This window comes from Phalacrocorax carbo, chromosome 9 (assembly GCF_963921805.1).
Source record: "Phalacrocorax carbo chromosome 9, bPhaCar2.1, whole genome shotgun sequence".
In the NCBI taxonomy this organism is placed as follows: Eukaryota; Metazoa; Chordata; class Aves; order Suliformes; family Phalacrocoracidae; genus Phalacrocorax; species Phalacrocorax carbo.
In genome coordinates this window covers 29,351,192-29,366,478 of record NC_087521.1, presented here as the reverse complement: position 1 = coordinate 29,366,478, position 15,287 = coordinate 29,351,192, and the positions used below count along the sequence as shown (strand labels likewise).

General features: G+C 42.5%; 1 protein-coding gene across 1 annotated transcript in view; it reads left to right on the top strand.

The window, feature by feature from the left end:
• Positions 1-5,706, top strand: part of JAG2 (jagged canonical Notch ligand 2) — a 72,551-nt gene extending 66,845 nt beyond the window's left edge. Inside the window, 2 exon segments of the mRNA XM_064460927.1 lie at positions 305-461; positions 3,411-5,706. Of these exon segments, the coding sequence (XP_064316997.1) occupies positions 305-461; positions 3,411-3,883 (630 nt within the window). The 3' untranslated portion in view covers positions 3,884-5,706.
• The last annotated feature ends 9,581 nt before the right edge of the window (positions 5,707-15,287 follow it).

Below are 15,287 nucleotides of genomic sequence, written 5' to 3'. Positions count from 1 at the left end.
GCTCCAAACTATGACTTAAGTTTAGCTCAGCAGTGTAAGTAACATGAAAGTCAGCTGCCTTTTATTTGAGGTATGCTAGATTAACAAGTAGGCATGTTACCCACCAAGTCTGACACTGCATTTGCAGTTTGGATAGAGGCAGTCGTGCTATTGCTGCAGTAAACTTTCAGGGTACTGTTTCTAACTACTGTGAGGCAAATGCAACCTAGTGAACTCAATTAAGATGTAGTTGGATTTAAAAAGTAGGTTTCCATTGCTAGGTGATTGCAATAACTTTTTGTTTTTTTCCCCTTACTCCCTTTAGTCTTTTGTCCCACATCGAGATGAACAAGATAACAGTCTCATACAGAATGCTGCTAATACAATAGTAAATGCAATCACTAAGCGGCAAAACAGCACTGTCATGTTGGCAGTAACTGAAGTCAAAGTAGAGACCATCGTTGTGGGGAATTCATCATCAGGTAAGGTTCCCAGTGCATACACCCTGTGTGTGTGTAAGCATTTTCTGTTCCCCTACTGCCAGTCTTTTCTTATCTTTCTTTACACATTGGAGAAAATGATAGATCAGGTTGTTTCTTTAATTGCTATTACTAACTGAAGAGAAAATGGCTTTAAAATCAAGATTCCGTGTTTGTGTGCTACTTTAAACTTAACCTCATCCCTAGTGTAATATTCCCACCTGCCCTTGCACTGTTTTGACCCTGACTTCCAACCCTGCTCTCCAGTCTAAGCACACCTTTCACAAAATCAGGAGCTTTTCTCCTGTGCTGTTCAAATCCTTTCTGATTCTCCTACTGTAACTCAGCCTCAGCCTTTGCTGCTGCTGCTGCAGTATAGAAACTGAGGCTGTGAGGTAATGAAAATAGGGGGAGGGGGAAGACACTTAGCGTGATACCAAGTCTCTTCTGAAGTGCTTATGTATTATTTACCTTAACAAGAGTTAAAGATGCCTAGTGTCATGCAATACTTGGCCATGATAATGTAAACCTTTTGCTCTCTTTTTCAACACGTGTTTCTCACTAGTGCACAGCTGGGTTAAAACGTAATGTTCATTCCTCTTAATGAGGATATGGTGTGATGGGAGAGACCTTTATCTCTGAATATGAGCGCTAAGAGCTGTGCCAAAATAAGCAGTTGAAGATTTTGCATGCCTATGTTCCTGCCTGGAGGAGGCAGGAGATGGTCTTGTGGAAGATCCCTGGGAGGCTTCAGTTCAACTAAGCCCCAGAGTAGAAACCTTACAGTGGTAGGAAACTTTCCCAGCTTTTTCCTAGACCTCCCCAACGTAATATTCTGGAAGGTCTTCTACCCGTAGTCCAAAGAATTCCTAAATTGCCTTGTTCCATTTTCCTTGCATTTCCCTTCTAGAGAATGCCTTTGATCTGTTAAAGCCTTGGCAAAGGTACTATTTCCTCAGCTCCCCTGAAGAAGCATACTAGCTTTGTTCTTGTCCTGAACAGAAATTGCGTAGATGATAAAGAATTGAGCTGAGATTGTAATATACCTCTGTCTGTCTTCTGATTGCGTTTTAAATGCTAGGGCAAAAGGGGTGGGGATTACTTTGCCTCCCACCTCAATAAGTTTCAAATAGTCTGCAAAGATGGTGGATAGACCTTGACTTCTTTCAGCTAGTGCTAGAGAATGGTTTCTGGACTCTTCATTTTAACATGGATGCTCAGTATTGACCACTGGCCCCTAGTTCTTTAAGTGGAGTTGTTACAAAGTAAACTGTAACCTGGACTCTCATGTCTTTGATTCGGTTTGTTTTATTGTTACCCCTTAATTGTGTGAGGTAGGTGGAAACCTGTCACAAAATGTGGTGTAAAGCCTTATGTCTGATGACGGTCTCATTTCTGTGGGATGCTCAAGAGCCTAGAGGGAGATGATCATTTAGACACTCATTAATTTCCTCTACCTTTAAGAAAAAATATTTGGAATTGATGTTCAGACAGTTCTGTGTAAGATCCTTTTAAGTAAACTTGGATCCACAGTCATATGATGAAATAATAGATGTGATAGCAGTGAGAATGCAAATTTTATTTTATTTAAGATTATTTTAATCTGGGGAAAGCTGATATGAAGAACTCCTTTGTCCTTGAAGTATTTCCCCCTATTACTGGTTTAGTATTAGATTGCTTATGAAAACTGAGGCGAGAATAGCAGTTACCAATAAGAGTACAATCCTTCCATAAACTGCAAAAAATACAGTTTTTAGATCTCTTGAGGCCAACTGTATTCACAGTTTATTCATTCCCCTTTACCAGAAGGAAACATTTGAGAAATGTGGAATATGACACAAAGAATATGTTCAGAAGACGTTTTAACACTAGAATGAATGCCCATGTTGTTGAAGCAGTTGGTTGGTTTTGGAAGCAATTTGCAGGTTATTCTGTAAGCAGTTGTCTTAAAACTGCAGAGGGAATTTATGTTTGGATCAGAGGTTAGAGTGTCAGGCTGGCAGCATTTGTCTGCAGAGCTTCTGAGCCATCCTGCTGTCCCTACAAAAGGCAAAGCACCTCCTGTCTTATTTCCTCCTACTATGTGTGAATTCTGGCTTATCAAGAGTAGAAAAATGTTGTTCTATCCTAGCAGTAAAGCCCTTGGGGGGAGGGGGGAAGTCCAAACATATATAAATTTTCAGGAATGGTTTCCTAGAGAAATAATCTGGGTCTGTGTGGCTGGGAGAGCACAAGTGGGGTTTGGGAATGTGGAGAAAAGCAATTGCCTCATCTACTTTTCTTTTACTGATTAAGCAGTGAGGACTTACTTCTAGTAACAGTATTGTGGTATTCTACTCTGAAGTAAAACTGGAATATTCTAAAGAGTGCATGATTAATCTGATGACATAGCTCTAACCTGAAAGTTTTTTTGATATAGCTGATACAGAAATGTCTGAGGACTTAGTGGTAAAGGTCTCGTCTTTCTGAGAGTAAATGTGGGACATAGTTGCGATGCAACTGCCAATACTTCTAGAGCAACTTAGATGCATAGTACTCTTTATAGCCTGCCTCCTACAAGGATAGACTTTCTCTTAGGAGTCATTACTGAGGTTTCCTGGGCCAACTTATCTTAGGTGCTTGAGAAAAAGATGCTGCTTATATGACCAGTCTGTCTGTTGCGGGGGGAAAAAGGTCTCAGATGTAGCATTTCTCCCATCATCATTAAGCAGGAAAACTAACTTGGTTTAAACCAGTCAAGAACCTTTCTAGATGAACTAGTGCATTCAGGGAGTTACTGTGCTGAAATGACATCTTATTTCCTTTCTCCTAAAAACCTTTCTAGAGCTAACTTGTAGTTACGTATGGGTGCTTCTCTTGCAGATGTCCAGTGCTATATGCCTAGTTCTGTTAACTCAAGACTTTGTATTTTGTTGTTTTGTTTTGTTTTTTTTTCTTCCATTTGCCCTCTAGATTATTTGGTTCCAGTTCTTTGTGCGGTATTTAGCGTTGTATGGGTGACTTGTATAATCATCTGCGTCTGGTGGACTCGGAAGAGAAGAAAAGAGAGAGAGAGAAGTCGTCCTCCCAGAGAAGAGGGTGCCAATAACCAGTGGGCGCCTTTAAATCCCATAAGAAATCCTATAGACAGATCTTACAGTAACAAAGACATTCGTTATGAATGCAAAAACTTTATATCTCCTCAAAAAAGAACTTGTGATGCAGTAGAGGAGTATGTAGAGTATGAGGAAGAGGAGGATGAAGAGGAGGAAAGAGATGAGGAAATGGACAAATTCCTCTCTCACAAACTCGCAAAGCCTTTGCCGACAAAGGCGTCTGACACATCAGAGAGCAGTCCAGTAAAGAAATCACATCAAATAGGCAAAATGGACAACAGATCTGTTAAAAATGTGAATGCATCAAACTTTGAAGGCAGTAGAGACTAACCTGTGTTTGGAACGTAGGCAGACTGCGCCTGCACTTACTGGGGAGGGGAAAAATTGACATCTCCACTTTGCATCAAGGACTAAAAGTATCTGGAGTCAAATGTTCATAGTTTCTTTATTTTGCGTAAAAAAATTAAATAAATAAAAATAATAAATAAAATTTATTTTGTTTCTTTAGCCTTGTATAAATTATTCAATGACTGTCAGATGAAAAAAATGAGTAATCTTTGATAGTTGCTATTTTTGTAAAGTTTACTTATAATACACTCGCTGTGTGGCAGAGGAGAGGTTGTATTTTCAATATGTGTAAAGTTTATTACAAAAGACTGTACACTGTTTACAGAATGTATTTCTTTTTATTACTTGCTCTAATTTAATGGTGGCTTTAAAACCTCCTGGTTGAGGAAATTGTGTGAACTTTAAACTTTCTTGACTTTGAATCTCTATTAATGGCAGCTCACTGCACTTGTTACGTTAGTAGCTTCTGTAAGATTTTTTCCAAATTTGCCTTACACGCTTTGTAATAGGAACAAAAAAAATCATAGAGATCTTTCAACTGTGGTTTAAAAGTGGCCTTTTTATTTCTGTTTAATTACTTTAGAATTGCAGTATTGAAGCATGTGACAAGTGCCTTGAGATTAAACTTTTTCTATAGCAACTGTCAAAGACTGCCATATCAATATAGTAAAATTGTGAGAACTTTAGGTTCCCCAACTGACACAGTTTATTTTCTAATAGTGAAAGTGCTTTTTTGTAAATATGTACATATTAAATGAATCACTCTGTATATTTGATTTAATAACTTAAATATTTTGGTCTTTTTTTTACATGTCATTCCTTTTAATTTATGTTGCAGAAAGGAGGTTTTATGGCAGTTTATAAGACTCTTTTTTTGGTATTATGTCCAGATTAGAAAATTATGTTAATACAATCAATGTTAGGAATCTGTTGGTCATCTGTATTTACATAGGAACATAACCACTTACGTGTAAATAGGTCCAGAAATGTTTGTTTATCCCCATGTTCAGCCCATCTTAAGAACACTAACGGGTGCATCTACTGTACAGTACCAACATAGCGAGGCATTGTTTTCTTTCTTTTGTGAATATGTTAATTACATGTGGTATTACTTTTTTGCGTTTAAATACAGGCCTAATGAAGGGAACAATATTTTCCTCAATCTTGTTTCTGTTGTGCTTTATTCATCTTTTGCTCTAAAGAAAAAAGGCTGGCAAGCTCAAGATGGGAGTACCTCATTAGAAATGGTTATTTGTAATGGAAGGCTTATGCGGTTTTTTTTTAAGACTTTATTATTGCTATTAACTGGGCAAACTATAAGTTTATTTTAATTACTGACAAAGCATAACACTACATACACCTAGTTACCCTACCAACGAGAGGAGCAGATGTGTGAGAGTATAAACTCTGGCCCATGAACAACGTAAACATGAATGTTTTGAAACCAGTTATTTTATACAGGAGCGCAGGATTTGCTTTGCAGGATCTTCTGTTTTAGTACATTTTTGTTTGACATGTTCTTAAAAAAAAAAACTTTCAGAAAAGAAACTATTTATTAAAGCATTTTATAATGATGTTTGTTGTAACTTTTTTACTTGTGCTAAATATTCAAAACTTATTTTGATAACCTGGTTAGGAGTTAGTTTAGAAAAGGGTACTATCCTTCTCATGTTCCCCAGTATAATCCTGAGTATTTAAACCAAAAACACTTTTTTTTCTGCTACTCTTGTAACTTTTTGTACTGTAATGCTGCTGTCTTCCATAATCTAATAAAATGATTCCCTCATTGTGTGTAAGATACTTCAGATTGTGTTTGCTTTCTAAGTGCTTGGAGTTCTGACATGATGAGGCTAAACGAAGGAGGTGCGAAAGTCCTGATTTAATACACAGTACTTCCTGTAACGTGAGCTTACCGCCTGCATCCAAGTGCCGATACTTCCTGAGCCAACTTGGCAGCATTGTGCTCTGCCCACTACCAGTTTGTGTAGGAGGTGGTGTCCCACGTGTGGTCTAGAGACAGACACCTGCAGTGCCTAAAGAGGGACTCTCCCTGCACTGCCTCTCTGCAAAGTCAAAGGCTGTTTGTAGCTGACAGTTACTGACCCTGTGTACGATGCACCTTTTTTGAAATGGTTCTCCTCCTGGCTGCTGAGCAGAGGCTTGTCTGAGCAGTATCGTCTTGCTTCCTTGGGTGGTGAGGGCTGTTGAGCATGCAGGGGCTTTGAGGTATTCTTGCCACACTAGGTTGGATTTTTTTAGTAATGCATTTTTCCTCTATTCTGCAGTCATTCAGACCTTTTGCTTGTCATGCTCCAATTTCAGTTTAGTAGGTCGATGCCTGTTTCTTATGGTGATTTGAATGGCTTTTGTACAGAATTTTTTCCTGTAGTGAAAGGTGAACTCTTAAGAAAGATAATATGGAATATAAAACTTGAATTTTCCTAGTAGCTGTCACCCTCCAAAGCAGAATTTTCAATCATAGCAGGTTTTGTATTCATACAGTTACTTTGTTGTTGTTCTTTTCCTTTGGAGTATTGGCTTGTCTTTATGTTAAGTGAGAGCTGTTTCTAAGTCAGTTCTCAAATTCTATTGTTATCCTTGATGTCCCCTTTTCAAATATCTGTCTCCTGCCCTTGAAGGGCTGGTGGGGGAGGGGAACCCCAAAGCTGAGATAAGGAACCAACACTTTTTCAATGACGACTTTCTAAAAATCAACTCCATGGTGCCTTGGGAAAACTTAGTGGCTGCTGTTAGCAGGAGCAATGCTGTAACCATTCAGGACAGTGCCAGGTCAGAAAAATGCCTTTTTGTAAGATGCACCATTCTCAGACTGCAGTATTTATGAGTACCTGCTGCAGAGGGCAATTTCTGATATTCACAGTGCACTTAAAACAGCTGAGAGAATGCTCCTTGCTGGAGGTTTTAGATTAATACAAATAAAGGTAGTGGGTGTTGCTGCTGTAGGCAAAAGGTGAAATAATCAATTTTTGTATACATACAGAATAAGGCTGCTGCTGTTCTGTTGTGCAGCAGTGAGCTGGCTCACGGCTCCTGAAGGCTCTAGTTCTGCTTCTTCATATTACTGAAACAGTATATAAAGTGAGGGACTTTGCTGTTCTAAACAAAGGGTCAGAATGTTTCCCGGTGGCTGATACCGTGTCCAGGACTTGCTCCCCTGTGGATTCATGAAACCAGCATGGGCACGTGTTCAAGTTGGTAGTGCTCCTTGCCTGCCAAATACAGGACTTACTTTATGTCACTTTCATGTGCTGACCAAGGGTGAGTTATGTAGACTGAGATGTGAAATGAGATGAATAAAAGAGGATGAACAAAAATCAAACCTTTTTGACTTGCGTGGTTTAACCTTGATCTGTTTTATCCAGATTTTTATTTCTATGCTGCTCTTAAACTAATTGCATGTCTTCTCCACTTGCTCCACATCACCTTATTCAGTAGTTTTGTTCCCTTTTGACTGACTTTTACATGAAATGTTGGACTTGTATACCTCAACTTCTTGCTGGTGCACATGGGCTAAGCATTATGGTACTTCCAGAGTCATATCTGTTATAAGAACTACATAATGAGAAAAACTAGTAAATGGGCTCTTCCTTGCCATTTTTCTAAGTAACGAGTAGTTCCATGTTAATTTTTCTTCTCTGATGCTAACCTGAAATACTTGGTGAGCTTGATTCTTTTGGCCATTTGCTTTTGTCTGGTTTGTTCTCTAGTAAACCGTGTAATTAGTCCTCTCGAGGTCAAACTATGCTTGGATGGAAAGTGAGTTCATAGTAGAAAAATAACTCACTGCTGCCCATCCTTCTTCAAGAACAACCTAAAAGTTGAAAGGTATTTTAGTCACTGCCTTGAAAGCTGCAAAGGACACTAGTTGCTGTGCTAGCTGTAAGGTAGCTTGGACAATACAGGATTGGGGTAGCAGGGAATTAACCTGCACAGGAATTTGGGTTGGTTCGATGCAGGTACATGCATGGTACCTCTGTCTCATTGTTCCTGAGTGCAGATGGGCTGTCATCATCCTTTGGATGCAACAGAGAGAGAATGAGCCTGAAGAAGAGTTCAAGTAGCTTGTGAGCCTTGCTAGGCAGTTAGCATCGCTTCTGTTAAGCAGTCTAGCTGTGACCTTTGGGGGGCTCATTGTGAGCAAGGAGGGTAGAGGGTGGCTTGCCTTTTTCTTTCTCAACAGTAAAGGAGGTGTTTGAGTCATTCTTAGTAGGAATCTTGCTCTTGCTTTGGAAAAATCACATGAATCTTGGACTTGTGGTGTTCGGTGCTGCAAAGAGCCCCTGATTAACCCCTTGTCCTTATTTCATCACAGATGGTGGAATAAAGAACGGGCTTATAAAACAGTAAAGGAGCAAAAGGTCCCCTTGGGAATGAGATATGATTAAATCCTTCCCGTGTTCATCCCTTTTACAGTACCCGTTCTCATGCACGCAGTGTTTCTGTATGGATACGTGGAACTTTTTCCTTTTGCTCTGTATACAAGTTATTTCTTTCAGCACAACAGGGACTCAGTGTGAAAACCTCTCATCTTCAAACACTTGTTTGTAAACAACTTGCAATCAAATGTTTATCGATAAATGTCATAGGTGATGTTCTTAAATAGGATGTCTTTTTTCTGCAAGCATGACTAAGTTTATGGTTCATTGGTTCAACTTTTCCCCTGCAAAAGCCAGTAAAATCTGGGTGGTTTGTATGGATCTCCTTTTTACACTGTATATACTGCTCGTGGAGCAAGAAGAGACAGCCGTTGTACGGAGCAGTGTCTGTATTTGACTGGACAGGGACAGGGACCCAACTCCCCTGCCTCAAAGTGGCTTGAGTTATTTTATTCTGGTTATTTGCAGAGAATCAGCATGATTTGCACAAGGCCTGTGATTTCCCAGTGATTGAACAGTGCTATCTTGATGATTCTTGCAGCTAATAACAATCCCACGATTCATACCTATAACCTGTTCCTACAACTCTGCAGATGGAGCACATCCTTCTCAAAGGGTACTTTGCAATACCTCTATGAAAGGAGTACGTAAATTGACTAAATTGAGTGAAAAATGACCAGGTCTTTAGTTGATTTCTTCCCCTGGCAACAAAGCTGCTTCAAATTTTTCTAGATGGGCAGAAATAAACGTGGAAACCTTAACCAAGCAGTGTTTATGAGGCATTATGCTTTTGTTCATATTAATGATACTGCGTCCATGTTACTCTTTATAACCATAGAGACACAAAGAACATGTGCTTTTCTGAAAACTAAGATTTCTGGTTTTTTCAGTCGTGGATAAGGCAAAAGATCACTTTGCAGGTGTAAATGTGGCAGTCCTGTAAGGGTGCAAGGTGGTGACTAGGGAGTCATGCTGTTTTCTGGCCTGTGGGTTCCCAAGATAGGCTATCGCTTTCAAATGTTCTGTCAATAAAACCCACAAAACCAACCAAAACCAAATCTTTCAGCCCTGTTTGGCAGGGAAAGACTTGTTAACTTGTAGATCTTTCTCAGCTGCTATCCTATCTTTTCTCCCACCCATCTGAAGGAGGCTTGGTTTGGAGGGGACCTCTCCCTGTGGCAGATTTGCTGTGCCGATAAGCTACATCTGAAAGAAGGTTGAGGAGGGAGCTGTGGAGCAGGTTTGGAAACTGCTCTGGCAGCGGCATACATAAGGCCCTTTGAAGGCTTGGCCATCTGCCTGGAGGCATAACTTGGGGCATAACCCCACCTGTTAATTATCAAAGCCCTACTTGTGGGTGGAAGTTAATTCAGGCAGCAGCCGTACTGGTGCAGATCAAAGGTCCATCGAGCCTAGCCTCCTGTGTCCTGCAGTGGCCAGGGGAAGATGCTTAGAGAAAGTGCAAGAGAGCAGCAAATTGCAGCGTGAGCCCTTTTCATACCTATCCAGCTTCTGTCCATCGATGGTTTAGGGGCTTCCTGAGCCAGGCATGTTTGATAGGCACCTCTTCTCCATGGCATCATATCACCCCTTTTATGCTTTAGGCCTCCACTATGTCCTGTGGCAATGAGTTCCACAACTGCACCATGAACTGTGTGGAAAAGTGCTTCCTTCTCTTTGTTGTGAACCTGTTCCTTGATAAGGTGATGCTAAGACAGCAAGCAGTTGGTTCCCTCTCCACCATCTCCACATTTGGGATTTACAGTGCATTGCTCTCTTCCTAAGTCTTGGGGTTCAGAGTCCCAGCTTCTTCAGTTTCCACTTGCAGACATGCTGTTCCAAGTCTCCAGCTGCTTTTCCTGTATGAGCTCTATGCCTTTCCAAATTATTCTCTGCTACTTTTGAGTTGGGATGACCAAACTGAGCAGCATCTGACGCACGGGCACCCCATGCAGACCAGCGCTGGTCTCCACTTTGTTCCAATCCTTTCTTGACAGTCCCTGTGTTTTGGGGAATGCTGCATCAGTAGGATCCAGACGTGAGAGTCAGATAGGTACCATATCACATTGGTTCATCCCTTGTCTATATCTCTGCTGCTGAAGAGCTGTACAACAGTGACAGCCAGCACAGACTTTCTCAAAAGCGGTGTGTAACAGCACCGCGCTCTCCGGGTGAGGCCAAAATAGCCGTGTTTGTGAAAGAAGAAGGGTTGGGTGGCTGGTGGCTGTTGTCCTGTGCCCAGCCCTGGGCAGACATGGGGTTGCTCAAGCCAGGAGAGCAGCCTGGGTGGCTTCTCCGCACCTTTATCTGTTAGATTTGCCCATGTCTAACAACTGCTACAGACAGCTCGTTATTTTGGGAGCAGAAGAAATACCCCGGCAGGGCTTTTCTAGGTTCTGGTACCTTCTAGTGCTGAAAAAAGCAGCAACAAAGGCTCAAAATTGCAGTTTCGTATATTTAGGAGTTCTAGTTTTATATGAAGTTTCAAGTGTTAATTTGTTTTAAAATAGTGCATGATGTCTGTTGGGGAGAAGGAGGTTGTCCCTCCTCTTGTACCCTTGTTAGATGCAGTCCCAGGACCTGACCTCTCCACAGATTAGAAATTCAGGGACAGTTTGTATCTGTTTCTCCTTTTGCCATGTGGCTTGTCCAGTTCTTCCTTCTTTGGTGGTCCCTTCACTGATCTACATCTACGTGACTGGGCCACAGTCCAGAATCCTCTGTGCATTACAAGGAGGTGTAAAGGAGCATGAGAAAGGGCTATTCAGTGCTGAAATCCCAGGTCGGCCTGCACAGATGTGCAAACCAGCGCTTGCTCCGTCTAAGGTGATGTCCCTGACCTGTCTTGCCTTCTGTGGGGCTGGAACTCCCCCAAGCAGGGCTGGCCCCTCTGCAGGGCACTGAAGGTTCAACTGCTGCAGCATTTTCTAATCTTCACTTCCCAAAAGCAAATAGAAAGGGTGAGTGTAGCAGCTTCTCAACAGGAGGCAAAATAAGGCATTGCTGGAGTTGAATGGGCAAATTAAAAGGTGAGTGTGGATCAGCAGGCTTTCCTCTCTGTTTCTCTCCCCCCTCCCTTTTTTTTAAAACAAAATGACAGCCAAAAAAAAAAAAAAGAAAAAATTTGGTAGCAAAGGGCTCTGCTCTCTCATGATAACCTTGAGTGTGCGCTGGGAAGCATAAGGGTGCTGCCTTGGCTCTCTGGTCCCCGGTGGGCTGCTGGGGCTGTCCGGATGCAAACCTCAGCCCAGTGAGGGTCCCCGGCATGGTGACATGGGGACAGCCCTCAGGCATGGCGCCACAGATGCGGCGGGTCAGCAGGGAGGTGTTCTGACAGCCCGCTGACACCACTTTCAGAACAGATAAACCAGCGAGGTTATCTCAAGTGCAGCAATATCCTCTAAAAAAGTGAGGAGGAGAACCTACTTTGCACTATGTCACCATGGATAAAAACCTGCTAATGAGCAGCAGTGGTGGGAGTGGAGACCCAGCACCTTCTACAGACATCGTGCGGCAGCAGCCTGGGTGTGCAGGACCCGCAGAGAAATGCAGCGGAGGGACTACATGGCCAGCATTTTCCAGGCTGGGTGTTTAAATTTTGCTCTATATTTAGTGCCCTAAATGAGTCCTTTGATTTGCAGTATTTCCAAGCACCTGCTGCTTCCATTGACTCTGGTGGTCTATATGGGTCCCAGCAATCCTCAGGGTTAAGCTGCTCTATCTACATGCCTAAATTTGGGTACTTGGGTCGGGAGCTGCGGGTGCTATATTCTGCTTGGGTTTGTGTTTCTCCTGCTGTGGGGTATGGTGCTAAACTGGGGTTTGTGGGCCAAGTGTTTTCAAAACAAGAGCGGCTTTGATTTGCCAGTTTCTGGTTCAGCTCATCTGAGCGATTAATCATTTATTGGAGAAGAGAATGATTAAAACTTCTGGAAATAAAAACTGACCTAAGGCAGACTACTTTTTCCTAGCAGCAGATGCCTGATGCATGCACAGCTCAGCCACTGTGGTCCACCTCTCTTGCAATGGGCATGACTTCATGGCCTGTCCCCTGCAGACCCAGTAGAAATGCTGAGCTCTAGTGCTGAATGCAACCATCCCACTGTCAAAACCTCCAGCTGGCTGCGACAGCTCAGTGGGGCACCACTGCCAGCAGAGCCAGCTCTTGCCTTTCAAGGAGAACTGGCCTGGAACTGGGCATAAATGCTTTTCCTTTTCATGCTCCTTTCCAGGGCAGGTAATTAATTTATGTATCTAGGTAAGCACTGGCAACCATGTCCATGTTTCTGTCCCTTTGTAATATCCTGTTGTTTCTTTCCAGAGAAAAATACCAGCAGACATTCAAGGTTACTTCCTTGGCATGCTCAGTGTGTTTTCAGCCTGATTGTATCTGCACTGCATAGACATTTCCTGACGTGCTGTATCTCCCCTGCTCTGGCATCACAGGCTGAGCATTAACTTTGCATGCTTTGCTGCAACAGGTATTTCTTTCCTGACCATGGCCCCAACTACCTTTCAGAGGCTTGCTTCCAGCCGCGTTCCCTCCATTCTGCTACTCCCACTTTCCCAGATTGCTCCTCAGATACTTCTTCACGGTGCTCAATAGATGTTGAATGTTGAGGCAAGTCTCTGCCTAGAGTAGGAGATGAAGAGTGAACGTGGCAAGAAGCAGATGCCCGCATGGGCGCTGGAAAGGGCCCTCCACTCTCTTACTTTGAGATGAATGACATCTCTCAAAGGTGGTTTTACAAAGTGACTCTCGTGGGCTGACTGCTCCAAGGCTGCATCCAGACATTGCTGTGGTTCTGTGCAGCACCTCGACAAAATGGAGCAGCCCTGGGATCTTCACATGTGCCTGATTCCCTGACCTGATGCAGTTCGCTTTGCTTGTCCAGACCCTGAGAAGTGCAAGTCCAGGTTTGCTGTTCCTCATTGCTCGAGGATGCTTCTGCCTTGAAATTCATTAAGAAGATTAGAGCCTGTACCCCAGGCCTGGGCTTCAGCAGCATGGTCCAGCCCCCAGCACAAAGCCTGTATTGCACATGATGCTGCAGATGAAAGTTGTTGTTTGTTTACAAGATTTCCTCAATCAGAACTCATTTGCCGCTCACACACTATACTTAAAAGCTCACGTTTAAATCAGCGCTGGTGATTTAAGAGTGCCTGTTTTGTTTTCTTTCCTAGATACATACAATAATTCCTCCACCTGTTAAAAATCTGTTGCTAATACTTGCTGTCAGGTTTTTCTTTTTTTGTTTTTGTTTTGTTTTGTTTTTCCCCTACCAGGATAGCCAGAGGCCTGCAAGGGTTTGTTTAACCGTAGCTGCTTATTTCTCATAAATTTCCCTGTCTGCAAATCCATTTGGTATCAGGCAAAAAAAAAAAAAAAAAAAAAAGCTTTGTGATCAAGCTGGATTTGATCAAAATAGATCAGAAAGTTTCAGTTTGGGCATTTTGGCAGCCTGGGATCTCCTCAGAGTCAGTCCCTCCGTGAGGTTTTCTGACATGCAGCCCCAGAGGTATGGATGCAATAAGTGCATGTCTTGGTACCACTTTGCAGACTGGTGTCCTGGCCGGTGGGGCAGCGACAGGAGCTCTGCCCCATGGGGCGCTTCCCTGAGCCCCCTCCAGCCCCAGGGACTGCTCCAAGCAGAGCCACTGTGCCCTCCTGCCAGGGCTTAGGTGACCTTTTAGCCTTAATTGTTACAGGGTAGTTAAGTGGGGAGAAATGTAATTGGATTTTTTTGTTGTTTCTCAAGGTTATTGTTTTTACAACTTTCCTGTAATTTTCTTTCTATTCTGTTTTATTCTTCATTATGCCTTTTTGTTAATTCATTACAAACTTACCACCTGATGTCTGTGTATACATTTTTCAGAAAATAAAACCAATCAGATCAAATTTACCCATGGGAGGATAACTTAAGCCTTTCAAGAAAAGTTTTGTTGAGATTACAAAGTACTTATAAAAAATGTCCTGTGTTTATATGCACTTATTTCATTTCACCTTTCCATGAATGAAACTTGTGAGAGCTTGTTAGCTAATTTCCAATGTAAACTTAAAAAACTTGGGGTAAACCCCAGACGAGAAGACAAACTTCCTTGCCATGCAGGTGAACTAATCCAGCAGACTTCCAGGGAAGAGGAGCACACCCAAGATTTGACACCTATGACTTTGGGTTTCATCAGTCATTTCTCCCAACTAAACCTGTCCTGCCAGAGTCCTATTTGTAGAATTTTCCTTTCTAATATTTTTCTGTCCACCCACTGAATTGTTACAAAATTAAATGTTTGCTGAGACCAGCATGGGTTTTCCAAAGGGCTATGAACTGGGATGCTGACAGAAACCCTCCCACGTACGTTTCTGACTGGGACGTGGCACTTCTTTCTTCCATGCCCCCAGACCTTCCCTATAGTTCATGCTTTAGCCAAGGGCCAAATGCTGGCCCCCGTTGCCCACTTCCATGCCACGGAAGTCAGCAGAATCATTCTGGATTTTCTGCAATGTGCATGAAAAACTTTCTTCGTTCCTTTCGTAATTTTTAGAACAACTGGAGTGACTTCGGGGATGCAGTCAGGAAACATAATCTTGAGTAAGATAGAAACAAGAAAGTCAAGTCCTTGTTGTATCTTCTATGCTATTTCCATCTCCAATGTATTTCCTCTCTCAAATTGCTTCTCTCCAGAGTCACACTCTGCCAGAGATAACTAGGTGGCGGTGAGTGAAGAAAGGAACAGTATTGTCTACAGCTTTGAACCATGAATAGCCCTTGGAAAAACAGCAGCAGAGAGAGATACAAGTTCACGTTGATAAAGCAGGTTGCCAAGTGACAGAAGGCTTGATCCTGTTTCACTGAAGTTGGCGGTGAACTCCCACGGACGTCACTTTTATCGCGGCTCCCAGCCCATCTTGGGCACAGTCCACCACCAGCCTGGGCAGAGCGTGGGCAGAGTGTGGCTCTGAGGATTTCTGCAGGGATGGGGCTGGCTTT